At 39.6% G+C, this 20,863-nt stretch overlaps 1 protein-coding gene across 3 annotated transcripts in view; it reads right to left on the bottom strand.

The window, feature by feature from the left end:
• galnt7 (UDP-N-acetyl-alpha-D-galactosamine: polypeptide N-acetylgalactosaminyltransferase 7) overlaps positions 1–20,863 on the bottom strand; it is a 77,693-nt gene that overhangs the window by 27,811 nt on the left and 29,019 nt on the right. The window contains exons 7-10 of one of the 3 annotated variants that reach the window (XM_061880887.1): positions 9,777–9,959; positions 9,412–9,594; positions 2,888–3,005; positions 2,699–2,821 (exon numbers count right to left, since the gene is read on the bottom strand). In XM_061880887.1, the coding sequence (XP_061736871.1) occupies positions 2,699–2,821; positions 2,888–3,005; positions 9,412–9,594; positions 9,777–9,959 (607 nt within the window). The remainder of the gene's footprint in view (positions 1–2,698; positions 2,822–2,887; positions 3,006–9,411; positions 9,595–9,776; positions 9,960–20,863) is intronic. The other 2 variants (XM_061880886.1, XM_061880885.1) reach the window with 2 other exon arrangements.

The following is a 20,863-nucleotide window of genomic DNA, read 5'->3' as shown; positions in this document are numbered from 1 at the left end:
TTTAACAACACTCAGTAAACATTTGGGAACTGACCAGAGCAATTTTTGAAACTTTTCAGGTGGAATTCTTTCCCATTCTTGCTTGATGTACAGCTTGAGTTGTTCAACAGCCTGGGGTCTCCGTTGTGTATTTTAGGCTTCATAATGAACTACACATTTTTAATACGAGACAGGTCTAAACTACAGGCAGGCCAGTCTAGTACCCGCACTCTTTGACTATGAAGCCACGCTGTTGTAACACGTGGCTTGGCATCGTCTTGCTGAAATAATCAGGGGCGTCCATGATAACGTTGTTTGGATGGCAACATATGCTGCTCCAAAACCTGTATGTACCTTTCAGCATTAATGGTGCCTTCACAGATGTTTAAGTTACCCATGCCTTGGCACTAAAACACCCCCATACCATCACAGATGCTGGCTTTTGAACTTTGCGCCTATAAAAGTACAAATGGCTCTTTTCCTCTTTGTTCGAAAGGACACAACGTCCAAAGTTTTCAAAAACAATTTGAAATGTGGACTCGCCAGACCACAGAACACTTTTCCACTTTGCATCAGTCCATCTTAGATCAGTGGTCCCCAACCACCGGGCCGCAGAAGAATTTTTTATTTAAAAAAAATTTAAAAAAAAATGATTAAATCAACATAAAAAACACAATATACACTTACAATTAGTGCACCAACCACAAAAAACATCCCCTTTTCATGACAAAACCGTCCCTTTTTCATGACAAAGGAAAAAAAAAAAAAAAAAGGATTCCCCTCCGCCCCCACCCCCTCCCCACCCGGGCCGCGGGACAAATTATTAAGCGTTGACCGGTCCGCTGATACAAAAAGGTTGGGGACCACTGTCTTAGATGATCTCAGGCCCAGCGAAGCCGGCGGCGTTTCTGGGTGTTGTTGATAAAAGGCTTTGGCTTTGCATAGTAGAGTTTTAACTTGCACTTACACATGTAGCCACGAACTGTAGTTACTGACAGTGGTTTTCTGAAGTGTTCCTGAGCTCACGCGGTGATATCCTTTACACACTGATGTAGCTTTATGATGCAGAACCGTCTGAGGGATTGAAGTGATCGTGCAGTGATTTTTCCAAATTCTCTAAACCTTCTGATGATATTACAGACCTTACATGGTGAAATCCCTAAATTCCTTGCAATAGGTGGTAGAGAAAGGTTGTTCTTAAACTGTTGGACAATTTGCTCATGCGTTTGTTCACAAAGTGGTGACCCTCACCCCATCCTTGTTTGTGAATGACTGAGCATTACATGGAAGCTGCACCCACATGTTCCCAATTAGCCTGTTCACCTGTGGGATGTTCCAAATAAGTGTTTGATGAGCATTCCTCAACTTTATCAGTTTTTTTGCCACCTGTGCCAGCTTGTCTGAAACATGTTGCAGGCATCAAATACCAAAAGAGCCAATATTTGCATAAAATAAAGTTTCTTATTTCGAATGTTAAGTACCTGGTCTTTGCAGTCTATTCAATTGAATATAGGTTGAAAAGGCTTTGCAAATCATTGTATTTTGTTTTGTTTTGTTGGTCTGCATTGCCGGCAGTAAGTCAAACACATTTCCAGTGAGGGTTGGACTCCGCCAAGGCTGTCCTTTGTCACCGATTCTGTTCATAACTTTTATGGACAGAATTTCTAGGCGCAGTCAAGGTGGAGGGGTTCCGGTTTGGTGGCCGCGGAATTAGGTCTCTGCTTTTTGCAGATGATGTGGTCCTGATGGCTTCATCTGGCCGGGGTCTTCAGCTCTCACTGGATCGGTTTGCAGCCGAGTGTGAAGCGACCGGAATGAGACGCAGCGCCTCCAAGTCCCGAGTTCACGGTTCTCCCCAGAAGGGTGGAATGCCATCTCCGGGTTGGGGAGGAGACCGTGTCCCAAGTGGAGGAGTTCAAGTACCTAGGAGTCTTGTTCACAAATGGGGGAAGAGTGGATCGTGAGATCGACAGGCAGATCGGTGCGGCGTCTTCAGTAATGCGGACGTTGTACCGATCCGTTGTGGTGAAGAAGGAGCTGAGCCGGAAGGCAAAGCTCTCAATTTACCGGTCGATCTACGTTCCCATTCACCCTTATGGTCATGAGCTTTGGGTCATGACTGAAAGGATAAGATCACGGGTACAAGCGGCCAAAATGAGTTTCCTCCGCCGGGTGGCGGGGCTCTCCCTTAGAGATAGGGTGAGAAGCTCTGCCATCCGGGATGAACTCAAAGTAAAGCCGCTGCTCCTCCACATCGAGAGGAGCCAGATGAGGTGGCTCGGGCATCTGGTCAGGATGCCACCCGAAAGGTGTTTAGGGCACGTCCAACCGGCAGGAGGCCACGGGGAAGACCCAGGACACGTTGGGAAGACTATGTCTCCCGGCTGGCCTGGGAACGCCTCGGGATCCCCCGGGAAGAGCTGGACAAAGTGGATGGGGAGAGGGAATTCTGGGCTTCCCTGCTTAGGCTGCTGCCCCCGCGACCCGACCTCGGATAAGCGGAAGAAGATGGATGGATGGATGGATGTGTTTTGTTTTTATTCACCATTTATACAACATGCCAACTTTACTCGTTTTGGGGTTTGTATGTACAATAATTCTAAAAAATTTTTGTTTTGTTTGAAATGAATAAATTAATGAAAAAGGAACATTTGTTCTGTCAGCCACCTCAAGAATGTTGTCCACAATACAAGTCTTTTGAAAGTGTATGCTCTATTACCTTCAACGTTGGTGAGGAACCAACATGTGCAGGTGGGGGGTTTCCTTGCCATCCGTGAAGTCTGTATATGTGACCAACACGAGAGCACGGAACAAAGAGCAGTTTGCCACCACACTGCCAAATCTACAATGAGAATAATATTTGATGATATCACCTATTTAGCAAACTCCTCCAGTCACACAATCTTACCTTAAATGAGATTTCGAAATTTTCTCCTCCCCATATCTGCAATCCAGGATCATACAGGCCAAGCTCAAAGAAGAAGTCTCGCTCTATCGCAAAGAGACCCCCTGCCATTGCGGGAGACCTACGCATTGACAGGCACATTCTCATCAGTATTATTCTTAACCCCAGTCAACATTATACACTCCTTTGGGAGACACATTCTGCTTGTTTCTTTTCAGATGGACAGAAATAGTTTAACAACAAACAATACATGTACAAATGACTGACAATGTAGTATGAATGGGAAGTGAATGTGGTGGTAGCGTGTTCCCTAATTCCATTACGGTGAAACCAAATTGTGGCAGGCTTTTTCCGGTCCCCACTTATGGATTCAGCCCTTGGGAGATGTTTTATTTAATACACTCTCAGGGAATTGAACAGATCTTAACTGGACTGTTCAGGTTCACGCACACAAAGATTTTCTAAATCTTTAAATAAAACAAAATGGGCAAATAAACACTGCTTTTTGTTAAATGTCCTACACAAAAGTTGAACGTCTACACTTCACACATCTTGAGTGTTTGTGTGTGTTTAAGAGAAAAATCCATAAATCCCTGTCATTAGCCACCATGTCTTTTATTGCAGCAAAGACAAAGGGCCAACGGAAAATTTCTAGAGTTGATTTTTTTTCCACATTCTGTAAATGTACAACCTTATTCCAAAATGGAATGCATACCGTATTTTTCGGAGTATAAGTCGCTCTGGAGCAGGGGTCGGGAACCTTTTTGGCTGAAAGAGCCATGAAAGCCAAATATTTCAAAATGTATTTCTGTGAGAGCCATGTAATATTTTTTAACACTGAATACAACTAAATGTGTGCATTTTTAAGTAAGACCAACATTTTTAGAGTATAATAAGTCTCTTATTCTTTTTAATAACATTGTTATTCTGAAGATAACCGATAATAAATAAAATACTTCTTAATGAGACTTCTTGAACCGGCGGGGTTGAAAACGGATGGATGGATTAAAATGCATGAGAATGTTTTATATTTTCAACATTGTTTTTAACACGTACCATGAATTGATTTACGTGGATCCCGACTTAAACAAGTTGAAAAACTTATTCGGGTGTAACCATTTAGAAGTCAATTGTACGGAATATGTACTGTACTTTGCAATCTACTAATAAATGTTTCAATCAATTAATCAATCAATCAATCAATCAATCAATCAATCAATCAATCAATCAAAACTGTGATTACCAGCAGAATTATTACTTATTGTGTTAAGCAATGTCAGCTAAGGTTTATCTGAGAGCCAGATGCAGTCATCAAAAGAGCCACATCTGGTTCGAGAGCCATAGGTTCCCTACCCCTGCTCCGGAGTATAAGTTGCACCTGCCGAAAATGCATAATAAAGAAGGAAAAAAACATATATAAGTCGCACTGGAGTATAAGTCGCATTTTTTGGGGAAATGTATTTGATAAAACCCAACACCAAGAATAGACATTTGAAAGGCATATTAAAATAAATAAAGAATATTGAACAACAGGCTGAATTATATGATCATAAATAACCAACTAAGAAGGTGCCTGGTATGTTAACGTAACATATTATGGTAAGTCATTCAAATAACTATAACATATAGAACATGCTATACGTTTACCAAACAATCTGTCACTCCTAATCGCTAAATCCCATAAAATTGTATACGTCTAGTCTCTTACGTGAATGAGCTGAATAATATTATTTGATATTTTACGGTAATGTGTTAATAATTTCACACATAAGTCGCTCCTGAGTATAAGTCGCACCCCTGGCCAAACTATGAAAAAAAAAAGTGACTTATAGTCCGAAAAATACGGTTTGTTTTTCTTCAGAAGTCTAAACACAATACCCTATGAAATAACAAAATTAGATAATGTCTCCAGATGTACATAAGTATTCACAACCTGTGTTGATACAACGCTGGAAGCAATTAAAGCTTTAAGTCTTTATAAATACGATGCCACAAGCTGTGCACACCTATGTTTAGATAGCTTTGACCATTCCTGTCAGCACCGGTCAAGCTGCATCGGGTCAAGAAAATAGAGTCGCGATGAAAAGTTTATATATACTTGTAAAGAACATAATGTCATAGGTGTCTTATTTTTTTTTTGTGATAGAGTGATTGGAGCACATACTTGTTGGTCACAAAAAACATTAATGAAGTTTGGTTCTTTTATGAATTCATTATGGGTCTATTGAAAATGTGAGCAAATCTGCTGGGTCAAAAGTATAAATACAGCAATGTTAATATTTGGTTACATGTCCCTTGGCAAATTTCACTGCAATAAGGTGCTTTTGGTAGCCATCCACAAGCTTCTGGTTGAATTTTTGACCACTCCTCTTGACAAAATTGGTGCAGTTCAGCTAAATTTGTTGGTTTTCTGACATGGAAAATCAACACATTTGACTACAAAATTTAATGGCAGTAAAACATCCACAGAACTTTCCTCCAGGAGGTCTTATCTTTGTCCATGTGATGTCAGATGAAACAAAAATTGAGCTGTTGGGCCACAATACCCAGCAATATGTTTGGAGGAGAAAAGGCGAGGCCATTAATCCCAGGATCACCATACCTACCGTCAAGCATGGTGGTGGTAGTATTATGCTCTGGGCCTGTTTTGCTGCCAATGGAACTGGTGCTTTTCAGGACAACCTAAAATCCTCAGCCCAGAGGTTGGGTCTTGGGCACAGTTGGGTGTTCCAACAGGACAATGGCCCCAAACACACATCAAAAATGGTAAAGGAATGGATAAATCAGGCTAGAAATAAGGTTTTAGAATGGCCTTCCCAAAGTCCTGATTTAAACTTGTGAAAAATGCTGAAGAAACAAGTCCATGTCAGAAAACCAACAAATTTAGCTGACCTGTACCAATTTTGTCAAAAGTGGTCAAAAATTCAAACAGAAGCTTGCCAGAAGCTTGTGGATGGCTACCAAAAGCGCCTTATTGCAGTGAAACTTGCCAAGGGACATGTAACCAAATATTAACATTGCTGTATGTATACTTTTGACCCAGCAGATTTGCTTACATTTTCAGTAGACCCATTATAAATTCATAAAAGAACCAAACTTCATGAATGTTTTTTGTGACCAACAAGTATGTGCTTCAATCACTCTATCACAAAAAAATAAGAGTTGTAGAAATTATTGGAAACTCAAGACAGCCATGACATTAAGTTCTTTACAAGTGTATGTAAACGTTTGACCACGACTGTAATTCTAAATTGATCCATCCACCTTTCCCTTTATCCTGACTTGTCTCCCACAGCATGAGGCGGGCACCTCCATGCTTCACTGCAGGGATGGTATTGACCTGGTGACACGCAGTGCCTGGTTTCAAATCACGACGTCTGTCAATTCTCATCGAAGAGTTCCATCTTTGTCCCATCAGACAAGAACATTTTGATTCTCATGGTCTGTTTTTCAGCAGCCAGGCAGGCTACCATGTGCATTATATAATATGTGGCTTCTGTGTGGCCACTATAACACACAGGCCTGATTGCTGGATTGTTGCATAGTTGGTTGTCTTTTCTGAAAGCTTCTCCTCCCTCCACAGAGGAACACTGGAGCTCTGTCACCTTCCTAAGGCCCTTCTTTTCTGATCGCTTAGTTTAAACAGCCGTCTAGTTCTAAAAAGTGTCCCTCGTGGTACAAAACTTATTTTATCTAAGGAAGATGGAGACCACTGAGCTCATTGAAACCTTCAAAGCAGCAGACATGTCTCTGTACCCCTCCCCAGATTTGTACCGAAAGACAAATCCTTTGAATTTGTTATTTTTGCTCTGACATGCACTCTCCACTGTGGGACATTATATAAACAGGTGCGGGTCTTTCCAAATTATTTCCAGTTAACTTAATTTACCACAGGCAGACTCTAGAAAAGATGTAAAAAATATCTCCACTATGATCTGCGATAAGGTGGCGACTTGTCCAGAATGTACCCCGCCTTCTGCCCGATTGTAGCTGAGATAGGCACCAGCGCCCCCCGTGACCCCAAAGGGAATAAGTGGTCGAAAATGGATGGATGGATGGATGGATGGATCAGTGGAAACATGATGCCCCTGAATCCAGCTTTGAGTGCCATCGCAAAGGTTGTGAATACTTATGTTCATGATTTTCTTCAATACATTTGCAAACATGTCTTGTATTTGCAGATTTTTAGGAACAAAATGAATTGAGTCCATTTTTTTAGAACGACTTAACACAACAAAACATGGAAAAAGTATATACTGTATTTTTCGGATTATAAATCGCAGTTTTTTTCATAGTTTGGGGGTGCGACATATACTCCGGAGCGACTTATGTGTGAAATTATTAACACATTACCGTAAAACATCAAATAATATTATGTCAGCAATCGTCACACACACACGTCAACCAATAGGATTTCGGCGGGGGACGGTCATTGCAGAAGTGCATTGTGGGTCATGGGAGGCTAACTGCTATATGCTATATGCTACTGCCGTAGCTATTAAAAGAGATCATTTCAACGTTGGCAGTAACTTATAAAAACTGAGAAGGGTTGAACAAAAATGGCACCGAAAAGGAAATCATGTACTGCAGATTACTAGCTGGACGTAGTGAAATATGCAGCAGAAAACGACAAGGGGGAGCGGCGCATACCTTTGGAGTTGGCAGAATTGTTTAGAAGCGATATCAAGGAAGAAGATTTCATGGGATTCATCGATTAGGAGTGACAGATTGTTTGGTAAATGTATAGCATGTTCTATATGTTATAGTTATTTGAATGACTTTTACCATAATATGTTACGTTAACATACCAGGCACCTTCTCCGTTGGTTATTAATGCGTCATATAACGTACACTTATTCAGCCTGTTGTTCACTATTCTTTATTTATTTTAAATTGCCTTTCAATGTCAATTGTTGGTGTTGGATTTTATCAAATAATTTTCCCCCAAAAATGCGACTTATACTCCAGTGCAACGTATATATGTTTTTGACTTCTTTATCATGCATTTTCCGCCGGTGCGACGTATACTCCGGAGCAACTTATAGTCCGAAAAATACGGTACAAGTGAATACTTTTTTTCAAATAAGATTGAGGCTGACAAAACACTTCATGGTAGACACTAAAAGGTGTTCAACTTGCACAAGCCAGTCTATATGGCGATGGAGTGAACAGGAACATGCTGGTTCATACATGCTCCAGGCAGGATACATGCTGTGTTTGAGCTCAGGAAAATTCACAAACAATTCTTAACATGCTTGCTTTAGCACAACTGATAACATCAAGTTTCGCATCATATTTCGAAACTGTCAAATTTGTCATAGACAATGACGATTTTTAATTTTGGAGAGTTTTGAGTAATAGTAATTGAGTATTAGAGTGAGAAACACATATCAAAACTACAATCAATGTCTTTAATTCCATCCCATGTTTCGACTCTGACCTTAGTTGTATACTACATATAAAAAATATATAACAAAAATAGTTTTTTTATCATCTTAATACTATAGTCAGAGTTCGCCCAATTCTCTCTAAGGGCAACACAGAGTCGCTAATGCAGGATTTTATTACAAGTCGTAAAAATTATTGTAACGCCCTGCTTTCTGGTCTTCCTAAAAAAGGTTATTGCACCTTTGTAATTACTCCAAAATTCAGCGGCACGTGTCCTGACGAAGTCCAGAAGGCGGGCTCACATTACACCAGTTTTAAAATATCTGCATTAGCTCACCGAGTGTTTCAGGATCAATTTTGATGTTCTTCTTATGATTTGTTAATGTTTTTATGGTATTAGGCCTTCTTATCTTTCAGAATTGCTTTTACCCTGCGAACCTTCCTGGGCCCTGAGACCCTCTGACACTCATAACCTAATTATTCTAAAAGTCAGGACACAAAGTCACGGGATGGCATCTTTCCACCATTATGGAACAGGGGAGAACGTTCATGTTTTTAAGAGCAGGCTTAAGACCCGACTTTTTGATTTGGCTTTTACCAAATATTATTTTATCGAAGTAATTTGTATTTTAATTTTTATTCATTACATTTTTATTTATTAAAGATTTACTGTACATTCAATTTTATTTGTATTTTTTTTTTATTATTATTATTTCTTTGTTTTATCTTCATTTGTCTTACTTGTATTTTATCCTTTATCTCTACTCTTAGTTCTCACTATTTTACAAGTTTTACTTTCCAACATTCCTCAGAGGGACTGTAGAGGCGTTTTGTGTCCGAGTGCAGATGGCTCCTGTGATAGTGTTTACTCACATGTCGCCTCTGTACTCAGCCATGCATTCATTTGTTCATATAGTTGCATAAGTGTGCGCGTGTGTGTGCGTTTATTATCTGTGTCCGTGTATGTAATAATGGGGTATCTGGGTCATTGGGGTATTCTTTTCAACTTTGTAAAGCCCTTTGTGTTCCATTTATTTTATGTATGAAAATGGCTTAGTAAATAAAGTATTATTGAGTAAATGCCTTATTGATATATATATCAATTTCTAAAATGATTAAGTATTAAAATGATTCAGTACCTATATGGCTCGGTACGAGTTTTTCTTTGTCTTTTTTCTTTGTCGTTCAGAGGAACTCTTTTCCACAGCATGCTCCAATCCCAGGCTCCTCTAGCATAGCCGTCTTCATCTCCTCCACCCTGAGGTTCAATGGTGTACTTCTCACCATGGATGGAGTCAATCAGTGGGACAGTACACACCGTTCTTTTGCAGGTGGAGTGAGAGCAGAGGAGCAGCCATGCATTCAAGACACACAAAAGGGACGTGGCAGGCATACACAGAGAAATGATCGAAGGTCGAAATAAAGGGAGTGGAGGGATGGAAGATGGAGACAAAAACAGACAAGAATGGACGTTAACATGCTGTCTGCAGTGCAGTGCGTGTACCTATAGGGTTCAGTGGTGTGTGGTCTTTCCGCTCTCTCTCTCTGGCTTAGTGGTATTCTCTTCCAGAGCAGACTCCAGTCCCATGCTCCTCTAGCCAGGCCGTCTTCATCGCCACCGTGTTGGGGCTCCATACTATACTCATTACCATCTATATAGTCTATGAGAGGTACTGTACATACCGTCCTACCAACACAGACACAAGCGCGTCGGAATATTTCATACTTGGATAGTCGAGTTGTGACCTAATTGAATTAATGAGTTAGCACATTCATTTGCATGTCATGTTGAAATAATACAGTTATCTGAATCATTTTTAATCAGAATGGATTAAATATTGCATGTGGTGTTGAGTACAAACATATAATACAGTATATAATAAAAAATATCGTGCAAATCTATAGGGATGTCTTTAAATAGTTGAAGATTTGGTTCGCAGCAATCTGATTTGACTATTAACCTTGTGGTCTTATACTGTATTCATTAAGTCACAAATGAGATCTTTGTTTTGTTCACTTTAATTAAAGCCTGTATTTCCTTCATATATATATATATATATATATATATATATATATATATGTACTTTTAATTAACTTGTAATATTAATTTTTATGTGCTGCAACAGTGGTTCTTAACCTTTTAATTCAAGTACCCCCTAATCAGAGCAAAGCATTTTTGGTTGAAAAAAAGAGATAAAGAGGTAAAATACAGCACTATGTCAACAGTTTCTGATTTATTTAAAACAGTGCAAAATATTGCTTAGTTGTAGTGGTCTTTCTTGAACTATTTGGGGAAAAAAGACATAAAAAAACTAAAAACTTTTTGAAAAATAAACAAGTGATTCAGTTATAAATAAAGATTTCTACACATAGAAGTAATCATCCACTTGAAGTGCCCTCTTTGGAGATTGTAATAGAGATCCATCTTGATTCATGAACTTAATTCTAAACATTTCTTCACAAAAAAAGTAATCTTTAACATCAATATTTATGGAACATGTCCACACAAAATCTAGCTGTCAACACTGAATTATGCATTGTTGCATTTCTTTTCACATTTTATGAACTTACATTTATATTTTGTTGAAGTATTATTCAATAAATATATCTATAAAGGATTTTTGAATCGTTGCTATTTTTAGAATATTTTTTAAAAATCTCACGTACTTTGGCATACCTTCACGTACCCCCAGGGGTACGCGTACCCCCATTTGAGAACCACTGTGCTAGAACACATCCTTGTGATGTAAATGACACCAAGTGCAAGTGACTAGTAAGTGTTAGTGTTGTGCTGATACTGATATTTTGGTACCGATGCAAAAATGTATTTTGGTACTTTTCTAAATAAAGGGGACCACAAAAATGTCATTATTTGCTTTATTTTAACAAAAAAAATCTTAGGGTACATTAAACATGTTTCTTATTGCAAGTTTGTCCTTAAATAAAATAGTGAACATACTAGACAACTTGTCTTATATTAGTAAGTAAACAAACAAAGGCTCCTAATTTAGCTGCTGACATATGCAGTAACATATTGTGTCATTTATCATTCTATTATTTTGTCAACATTATTAAGCACAAGTGGTAGAACATGCATTATTAATCTACTTGTTCATTTACTGTTAATATCTGCTAAATTTCTCATTTAACATGTTCTATCTACACCCATGTTAAAATGTAATAATCCTAGTGGTTAGAGTGTCCGCCCTGAGATGGGTAGGTTGTGCGTTCAAACCCCGGCCGAGTCATACCAAAGACTATAAAAATGGGACCCATTACCTCCCTGCTTGGCACTCATCATCAAGGGTTGGAATTGGGGGTTAAATCACCAAAAAATGATTCCCTGGTGCGGTCACCGCTGCTGTTCACTGCTCCCCTCACTTCCCAGGGGCTGATCAAGGGTGATGGGTCAAATGCAGAGAATATTTTCACCACACCTAGTGTGTGCATGACAATCATTGGTACTTTAACTTATTCTTCTGTTGTTTGATACTTTACATTAGTGTTGGATGCGACCACAAATTTGGGTTATCGATCCGATACCAAGGCGTTACAGGATCATACATTGCTCATATTGAAAGTCTTCATGTGTCCAGGGACATATTTCCTGAGTTTATAAAGATAGTGTAAAAAAAACCCCCCAAAAACGACCGGTACTTTTTAGAGGCGATATGGTACCGAATAGGATTAATTAGTATCGCGGAACTATACTAATACCGGTATATCGTACAACCCTAGTCAGTATACAATACTAAATATCACCTTCTATTTATTTCTCTTGAAAAACAAACACCATGGACTCGACTGATGGTCGACAATAGATAATCTAACTAATCGGTTTTGGACTGAAAATCAGTAGTTGAACACAGTCCTAGAAATATCTCAATGGAATGATGTTAGGGTATGTTGACTATAGGCGGGTTGCAACCACAGGACCGAGAGGCACATCCAGGCACTTCTGAGTTTTAGGCGATGGTAGCCAGAACTATTCAACTGGCGGCCCATGGGCCACATCTGCCCGCCAAAGCTTTTCATTTGGCCCGCCGAACATCACCCAAATAGGCTTGATATAACTATTTAAACTAGGGTTGATCATGCATGCAGTATTGCTGCCCCCCTGCAGGGGGAAACAGGAAAGCATATGTGTCACAGTGAAGCAGCGGTGGGGTGAGTAGAAGAAGACTTATTCAATCCTGGAAAAAAATCTAAATTGCAAAAATCTGACTTTTAACAAGGACTGGACAACAAAGTATGAATGTTTTCCGTTCGGGCTTCAGTACTCTGGAATGCCCTCCCGGTAACAGTTCGAGATGCTACCTCAGTAGAAGCATTTAAGTCTCACCTTAAAACTCATTTGTATACTATAGCCTTTATATAGACCTTTTTAGACCAGTTGATCTGCCGTTTCTTTTATTTTTCTCCTCTGTCCCCCCCTCCCTTGTGGAGGGGGTCCGGTCCGATGACTGGCTGTCCAGAGTCGGGACCCAGGATGGGCCGCTCGTCGGGACCCAGGATGGACCGCTCGCCTGTGAATCGGTTGGGGACATCTCTATGATGCTGATCCGTCTCCGCTTGGGATGGCTTTCTGTGGACGGGACTCTCGCTGCTGTCTTGGATCCGCTTTGAACTGAACTTTCGCGGCTGTGTTGAGCCACTATGAATTGAACTTTCACAGTATCATGTTAGACCCGCTCGACATCCATTGCTTTAGGTCCCCTAGAGGGGGCGGGGGGTTGGGGGTTGCCCACATTTGAGGTCCTCTCCAAGGTTCTCATAGTCATCATTGTCACTGGCGTCCCACTGGGTGTGAATTCTCCCTGCCCACTGGGTGTGAGTTTTCCTTGCCCTTCTGTGGGTTCTTCCAAGGATGTCGTAGTCGTAGTGGTTTGTACAGACCTTTGAAACATTTGTGATTTAGGGCTATATAAATTGATTGAATGAATGTTCTATCCCGAGCAATTGCTCCAGTCATTGTTTTCTGGCGGATTTTTAAGCGACGGACACATTGATCCAGACAAGCAGCAACAATGGGAGAAACCTCAACAAGTCTGCTCAGTGGCCTTGTGGTTAAAGTTTCCGCCCTGAGATCGGTAGGTCGTGAGTTCAAACCGAATCATACCAAAGACTATAAAAATGGGACTCAGCATCAAGGGTTGGAATTGGAGGTTAAATTACCAAAATGATTACCGAGCGCGGCCACTGCTGCTGCATCTCCACTCCCCTCACCGCCAAAGGGGTGGAACAAGGGGAAGGGTCAAATGCAGAGGGTAATTTCACTGCTCTAAGTGTGTGTGTGTGTGTGACTATCAGTCGTAATTTAACGTTTAACTTTAACATGTAAGGGTACCCCACCTTCCGCCCGAATGCAGCTGAGATAGGCTCCAGCACCCACCGCAAACCCAAAAGGGACAAGCAGTAAAAAAAAGGATGGATGGATGTAAGCTTCATCACGAAACTTGGTCAACAATTTGTAAGTAGATATAACTTGTGCAGAAATATATTTAGTTTGTTTTGTATTAAAATTGCTTGCTTTGTGATGTCTTTTGCATTCATGGTCATGTTTTTTGTCTTAGATTAACGATCAAACATCGTTTAATATATGTTATGCTAAATTTGACCAGTAGAGGGCGACAACACCAACAGTGATAAGTCACATACCATGTTTGGTGTGTGGATGTTGTTTCATTTCTTTCTGTATGTGTAAACATTTGTAGTTTATTGTGTGAATATATTAACCTTAAACCTATTTTATTTATGTAAATTACACAATGTACATTACTTTAGTTATGTTTTTATTTTATGTTGATATTTTCAGTCTACAAACCTAAATGAAGGAAGAAGTTTGAAGAAATAAAATAAAAGAAGGAAACAAATCTAAAAGAAGAAACATCAATCCTCAACAAAAACTGGTGCTTCTTTTTCTTCATACAGTTAACTAGCTGCACACGGTGGAAACGAGGAGCAAGGGCAGAATATAATGACGTTATTGACAGTGCAGTGTGGAAGCTGATGTGTTTACTTTCCAATTAAGTAAACACAGTCGCAAAGAAATATAACCTGCAGAGGCACTTTTTGACGAAACATCCACATTTCGATCTCCAGCCCCTGAGCCCATGGGCTGTAGAAACTACGGCCCTCTTGAATGTCTAGTTGAATAGCCTTGGTCTAAGCCCCTTTAGGCTACTGTTTAGTTACCCACATCCGTGCAGATTTAGGCCTATTTTGAAAGGTTTAGAGGCAAATATAAAAGAGATCATGAACAAACATTTAAAATGGAATGGAGTGGATTTTTACACTTAAGAAAAATATTTAAAAAAAGATTAAAAACTGTTTATCATTACCAAGAGGCTACTGCTACCTCACTTCACTTGAAACTTACGTTATTTAAGAAGAACAGATTGGAGGCGCATTACGAAACAACATATTTGATTAACATAACGAGTGTGGTGCTGCTGTGTTTGTGACGCTAATGAGAAAAATGATAAGTTTAAGTTCCTGCTACAAATATTAGTCCGTCATCTACAATTCATGTCTGCAGTTATTTTTATGATGTCAAGTTCATATTCTGTCACATTATTTAGCTATAGTTGTCCCTGTTGTTCAGCAATGTTTGTGGGCGATTACAAGATTCAGTATAAGTTGTTGAGCCTACGAGAGATTTATTTATTTAGTTTATTAATACTGTTCAGGATATTTACCTGATGCTAACAAATATCACCAAACACACTATAATGTGGTAATCCATGTCGAATAAATCACTTTCCTGCACATAAACTAAGCTTTCAGTTTCTGTTATGAAAACTGACAACAAAAATATGGTGGATTGTACTAACAATCCGAATACTTACTACTAGGACTTAACATGATGTTAGTTTATTTGCACAACCAGGTCTTTGTAGTTATATTTCGGCATAGCAACCACAAAAGAACAAACAACTAATGCGACCTATTGTCATTTCTTTACGTTTAGTTCTGTTATCAAACACCACTAATATAACTTGAATGCGTCAGAGAAAGTTTCTCAAACAAATCAAATGTTCAAACAAACATTTTACAAAGTGATCACTGCAGACATGAGCATGGCTCCGATAGTATTTCACAGGATGATAACAATTATATCATATGGCCTTTCCTTTTAACAACACCTGTTTGGGAACTGAGGAGACCAATTTTTGAAGCTTTTCAGGTTGAATACTTTCCCATTGTTGCTTGATGTATAGCTTAAGTTGTTCAACAGTCTCTGTTGTCGTATTTTAGGCTGCATAATGCGCCACATATATTTAGTGGGAGACAAGTCTTGACTACAGGCAGGCCAGTCTAGTCTCTTTTGCTACAAAGTCACGCTGTTGTGACACGTGCAAAATGTGGCTTGGCATCGTCTTGCTGAAAAAAATGTTGCTTAGATGGCAACATGTGTTGCTCCAAAACCTGTCTGTAGTTTTCAGCATTAATGGTGCCTTCACAGATGTGTAAGTTACCCATGCCTTGGGCACTAATACACCCCCATAACATCACTGATGCTGGATTTTGAACTTTGCGTCTATAAAAGTCCGGATGGTTCTTTTCCTCTTTGGTCCGGAGGACAATATTCGCCAAACTTTCCAAAAACAACACAGAACACATTTCCACTTTGCATCAGTCCATCTTAGATGAGATCAGGTCCAGTGAAGCATGCGGCGTTTCTGGGTGTTGTTGATGAATTGCTATCGCTCTGCATAGTAGAGTTTTAACTGGCACTTACAGATGTAGCGAAGAACATTAGTTACCTATAGTGGTTTTCTGAAGTGTTCCTGAGCCCATGTGGTGATATTCTTTACCCACTGATGTCAGTTTTTGATGAAGTACCGCCTTAGAGATCGAACCCATTGCCTCCCTGCTTGACACTCAGCATTAAGGGTTGGAATTGGGGGTTAAATCACTTCTTGACACTCAGCATTAAGGGTTGGAATTGGGGTTTAAATCACCATAAATGATTCCCGGGCGCGGCACCGCTGCTGCCCACTGCTCCCCTCACCTCCCAGGGGTTGATCAACGGTGATGGATCAAATGCAGGGAATAATTTCGCCACATATAGTATGTGTGTGACAATCATTGGAAGAAAAGAAAAGAAAGAAAGAATGTCACGGGCATTGCCGCTTACGTGCAGTGATTTCTCCAGATTTACTGAACTTTTTGATGAAATTACGGACCATAGATGGTGAAATCCCTAAATTCTTTGCAACAACTCGTTGAGAAATGTTGTTCTTACTTGTTCGACAATTTGTTGATACATTAGTGCACAAAGTGGTGACCTTTGCACCATTTTTGTTTGTGAATGATTGAGTATTTAATGGAAGCTGCTTTTATACCCAATCATGGCACCCAGCTGTTCCCAATTTGCCTGTTCACCTGTGGGATGTTCCAAATAAGTGTTTGATGAGCATTCCTCAACTTTCTTAGTCTTTTTTGCCACTTGTGCCAGCTTTCTTGATACATGTTGGAGGCATCAAATTCCAAAAAAGCTAATTGCAAAAAAAACAAACAAAGTTTACCAGCTCGAATGTTACATATCTTGTCTTTGCAGTGTATTGATTTGAATATACCGGTAAGTTGAAAAGGATTTACAAATCATTGTATTCTGTTTTTTTTTACCATTTCCACAATGTGCTAACTTCACTGGTTTTGGGTTTTGTATTTTTCTTCTTTTGTATATTCCTGAGAACCAGCATCCTTTCAGTGGACGTTTGATTTTGGTCTATTTTTTTTTGCCCAAGTCAAGAGTGCTCTGATGTCTTTAAGGACCTACTGCAAAAAAGGTAGTCAAAGATCATCCATATATGACATTGCTCTTGTGTTTTAAGAACCGGTTGCAAATAATGTTGTCTCTCCCAGTTTGAACTGAACTTGCGGGGCGCCAGTTGAATATGAACACTTCCTGTCCCCTCACTTGCACCATGTGTGTAATCGATAGTATGCCTTTGTGCCAAAACCATACACCCTAATATCCCTACTGAAACCATTTCATATTTGTGTGCTTGGTTATTAATTCAGCACAGTATGTAGAAAACTGTTTGGATAAAATGTGAGCTGTATTTGTGATCATGAATATTGTCTCTTGATGTGTGTTCGATGACTTGATAGAGTGGCTACATTAGGAGTCTAAAAACTTGTCCTTTAGTGTGGGACTAAATTAGGGGCCCAATCTGTTAAGATCCCAAAGAAGTGCTAAATATTACATGCAAACAAAACTGTCATTGTCTGTATTATTACTATCATCATTATTACCGACTCATCTTTGCCTTATTCTTTTTATTTTCCTATTTTAATGATGTTTGATCTGTGTTGTTGTTGTAAATTAGCTTTGGCTACAAACACTATGATACATACACTGGATAACTGTTTATGTTTCTGTATTTGTCCCAATTTCAAATAAACCTTTATTTATATATAAACCATTGCACAAACTATTAGCGATCTACTAATACTGCTTGCAAAATTGATAACAAGTGCCAAAGTGGTGCAGACCGCTCTATTTACATGTAAACGAGAATTTTACGTGTACTACTGGGTATCATCATTGAGACAGTCATTTACTTTCATGGCATCATGGCCCAACCTGTTTGGTATGTTGGGGAACAGTAAGCAAAACTATAATTGGCCCCACAATTTCTGAACAATATAAAAGCGTTCTTCAGAACAATTTAGACAGTGGAACCAACTTTTTGGCACGCCGAAGGTGCATTCTAGCAGACGCCTGTCTAATAACTACTGTAGCAATAATTGTACAGGTGGGCTGGAATGATCCAGACGCAAGGAAATGCGTTTTTGTAATAACCCTATTTTCAGATATATTAACATATCTCCTATATCAAAAGAAAAAAAAAACATGTAAAAAATATCAGCCGGCAGCAAAACTACTGTGCAAGTAAGTCATTCAGCCGTTACAAAATTATAAAACGCATTGCAGGATAGAAGATATGTCTATCATTTTTACACCTGAGACTTCAAGCCTCACATATGGAGGCTTGTCCCTCTCTAGTGCCTCCTTCTTGCGCAGCCATTTGTGCACAACTGCGGCCACAAACAGTTTCAGGCTTGATACATCACATTGCCAGCACTAAATTACTACATTTCCATTTCCTACTCACAATATTGTGAGCGTTCTACAAAACCCAAAACCAGTGAAAATGGCACGTTGTGTAAATCGTAAATAAAAACAGAACACAATGATTCGCAAATCCTTTTCAACCTATATTCAATTGAATAGACTGTAAAGTTCAAAATAGTAAACATTTTTATTTTTTTGCAAATATTAGCTCATTTGGAATTTGATGCCTGCAACAGGTTTCAAAAAGGCAAGCATAAGTGGCAAAAAAGACTGAGAAAGCTAAGGAATGCACATCAAACACATCCCAGAGGTGAACAGGCTAATTGGGAACAGGTGGGTGCCATGATTGGGTATAAAAGCAGCTTCCATGAAATGCTCACTCATTCACAAACAAGGCTGGGGTGAGGGTCACCACTTTGTGAACAAATGCGTGAGCACATTGTCAGTTTAAGAACAACATTTCTCAACAAACTATTGCAGGGAATTTAGGGATTTCACCATCTGCTTTCCGTAATATCATCAAAAGGTTCAGAGAATCTTTAGAAATCACTGCACGTAAGCGATGATATTACGGACCTTCGATCCCTCAAGAGTACTGCATCAAAAAACAACATTAATGTGTAAAGTATATCACCACATGAGCTCAGGAACACGTCAGAAAACCACTGTCAGTAACTACAGTTTGTTGCTACATCTGTAAGTGCAAGTTAAAACTCTACAATGCAAAGCGAAAGCCCTTTATCAACAACACCCAGAAACGCTGCCGGCTTCGCTGGGCCCGAGCTCATCTAAGATGGACTGATGCATAGTGGAAAAGTGTTCTGTGGTCTGGCGGGTCCACATTTCAAATTGTTTTTGTAAACTGGATGTCATGTCCTTCCAAAAAGTAAAAGAACCATCCGGATTGTTATAGGCGCAAAGTTCAAAAGCCAGCATCTGTGATGGTATGGGGGTGTATTAGTGCCCAAGACATGGGTAACTTACGAAGGCACCATTAATGCTGAAAGGTACATACAGGTTTTGGAGCAACATATGTTGCCATCCAAGCAAGGTTATCGTGGACGCCCCTGCTTATTTCAGCAAGACAATGCCAAGCCACGTGTTACAACAGCGTGGCTTCATAGTAAAAGAGTGCGGGTACTAGACTGGCTTGCCTGTAGTCCAGACCTGTTGCCCATTGAAAATGTGTGGCGCAATATGAAGCCTAAAATACGACAACAGAGACTGTTGAACAACTTAAACTGTACATCAAGCAAGAATGGGAAATAATTCCTCCTGAAAAGTTTAAAAAATTGGTCTCCTGAGTTCCCAAACGTTTACTGAGTGTTGTTAGAAGGAAAGGCCATGTAACGTCGTGGTAAAAATGCCTCAGTTCCACCTTTTTTGCAATGCGTTGCTGCCATTAAATTCTAAGTTCATGATTATTTGCATAAAAAAAAAATAAGTTTCTCAGTTTTAACATTAGATATCTTGTCTTTGTAGTATATTCAATTGAATATAAGTTTAAAATTATTTACAAATCATTGTATTCTGTTTTTATTTACGAATTACACAATGTGCCAACTTTACTGGTTTTGGGTTTTGTAATGCACTTGCTATTTAGCTCATTTAAAAGACGCAATCCACAGCACACAAGCTTAGATCAACTTTGTATCTGCTATCAATTTTAGTAGATTGAAAATGTTTTTTAGGTCACTAAAAAGGCAACTCTATTCTGCAGCAGCTTCCACACTTACTGTAGATGCTGCATTGATTCAGTTCTGGATTCAGTAGTGTCGTCCGTCCTCTACAAGTTCCGGTAATCTGGGACTTCTACTTGCCCCTGCAACTTCTCAACCACAGTTAAATCATTCAGTGTCCCCTTGCCTCCAAGATCAAACCGTGAATATCATATGTTTGGTCAGGCTCTTGCGCAGCAGAGACAATACTGAGGAAGTATTATAAGCTTTAATCAATGCAGAGCTCACTGTGGCATTACAGCCTGAGGCTAAACATGGCTTACTGTAGGGTTGTCCGGTATACCAGTACTAGTAAAGTATGATACTAATAAATCCTATTCGGTACTATACCGCCTCTAAAAAGTACCGTTCCACCCCCCTCATTTTTTAACAGGCATGACGGCACGTCGTCGTCACGTCATGACATTGCTGGTTTTACGAGCAGAGGAGAATGTTCGGCAACGCACAATCACAGAGTACTTACAAGCTGACAGTGTGTGGACAGAAAAGGGAGAACGGACGCATTTTGGCCTAAAAACTGACGATAAAGGTGAAGTACGAAGGATGCTTAAAGACATGGCTAGTTAGCAGCTAACGTCCAACTGCAGTAGTCAGTGTTGTAGCTACTTCTAAATCACTAATCCTCGCCTCCGCGGCGACAAATAAAGTACGTTTCTTACAAGTATCATCCCTGCAGAATGAGGAATAGCTAAACATGCTTCACTACACACCGTAGCTCACCGGCATCACAATGTAAACAAATGCCATAAGTAAATTTACACCTGA

The sequence above is a fragment of the Nerophis ophidion genome, linkage group LG20, assembly GCF_033978795.1.
Source record: "Nerophis ophidion isolate RoL-2023_Sa linkage group LG20, RoL_Noph_v1.0, whole genome shotgun sequence".
NCBI classification, from domain to species: Eukaryota; Metazoa; Chordata; class Actinopteri; order Syngnathiformes; family Syngnathidae; genus Nerophis; species Nerophis ophidion.
The sequence above is the reverse complement of the archived record's forward strand: the minus strand, read 5'-3'. Positions and strand labels throughout refer to the sequence as shown.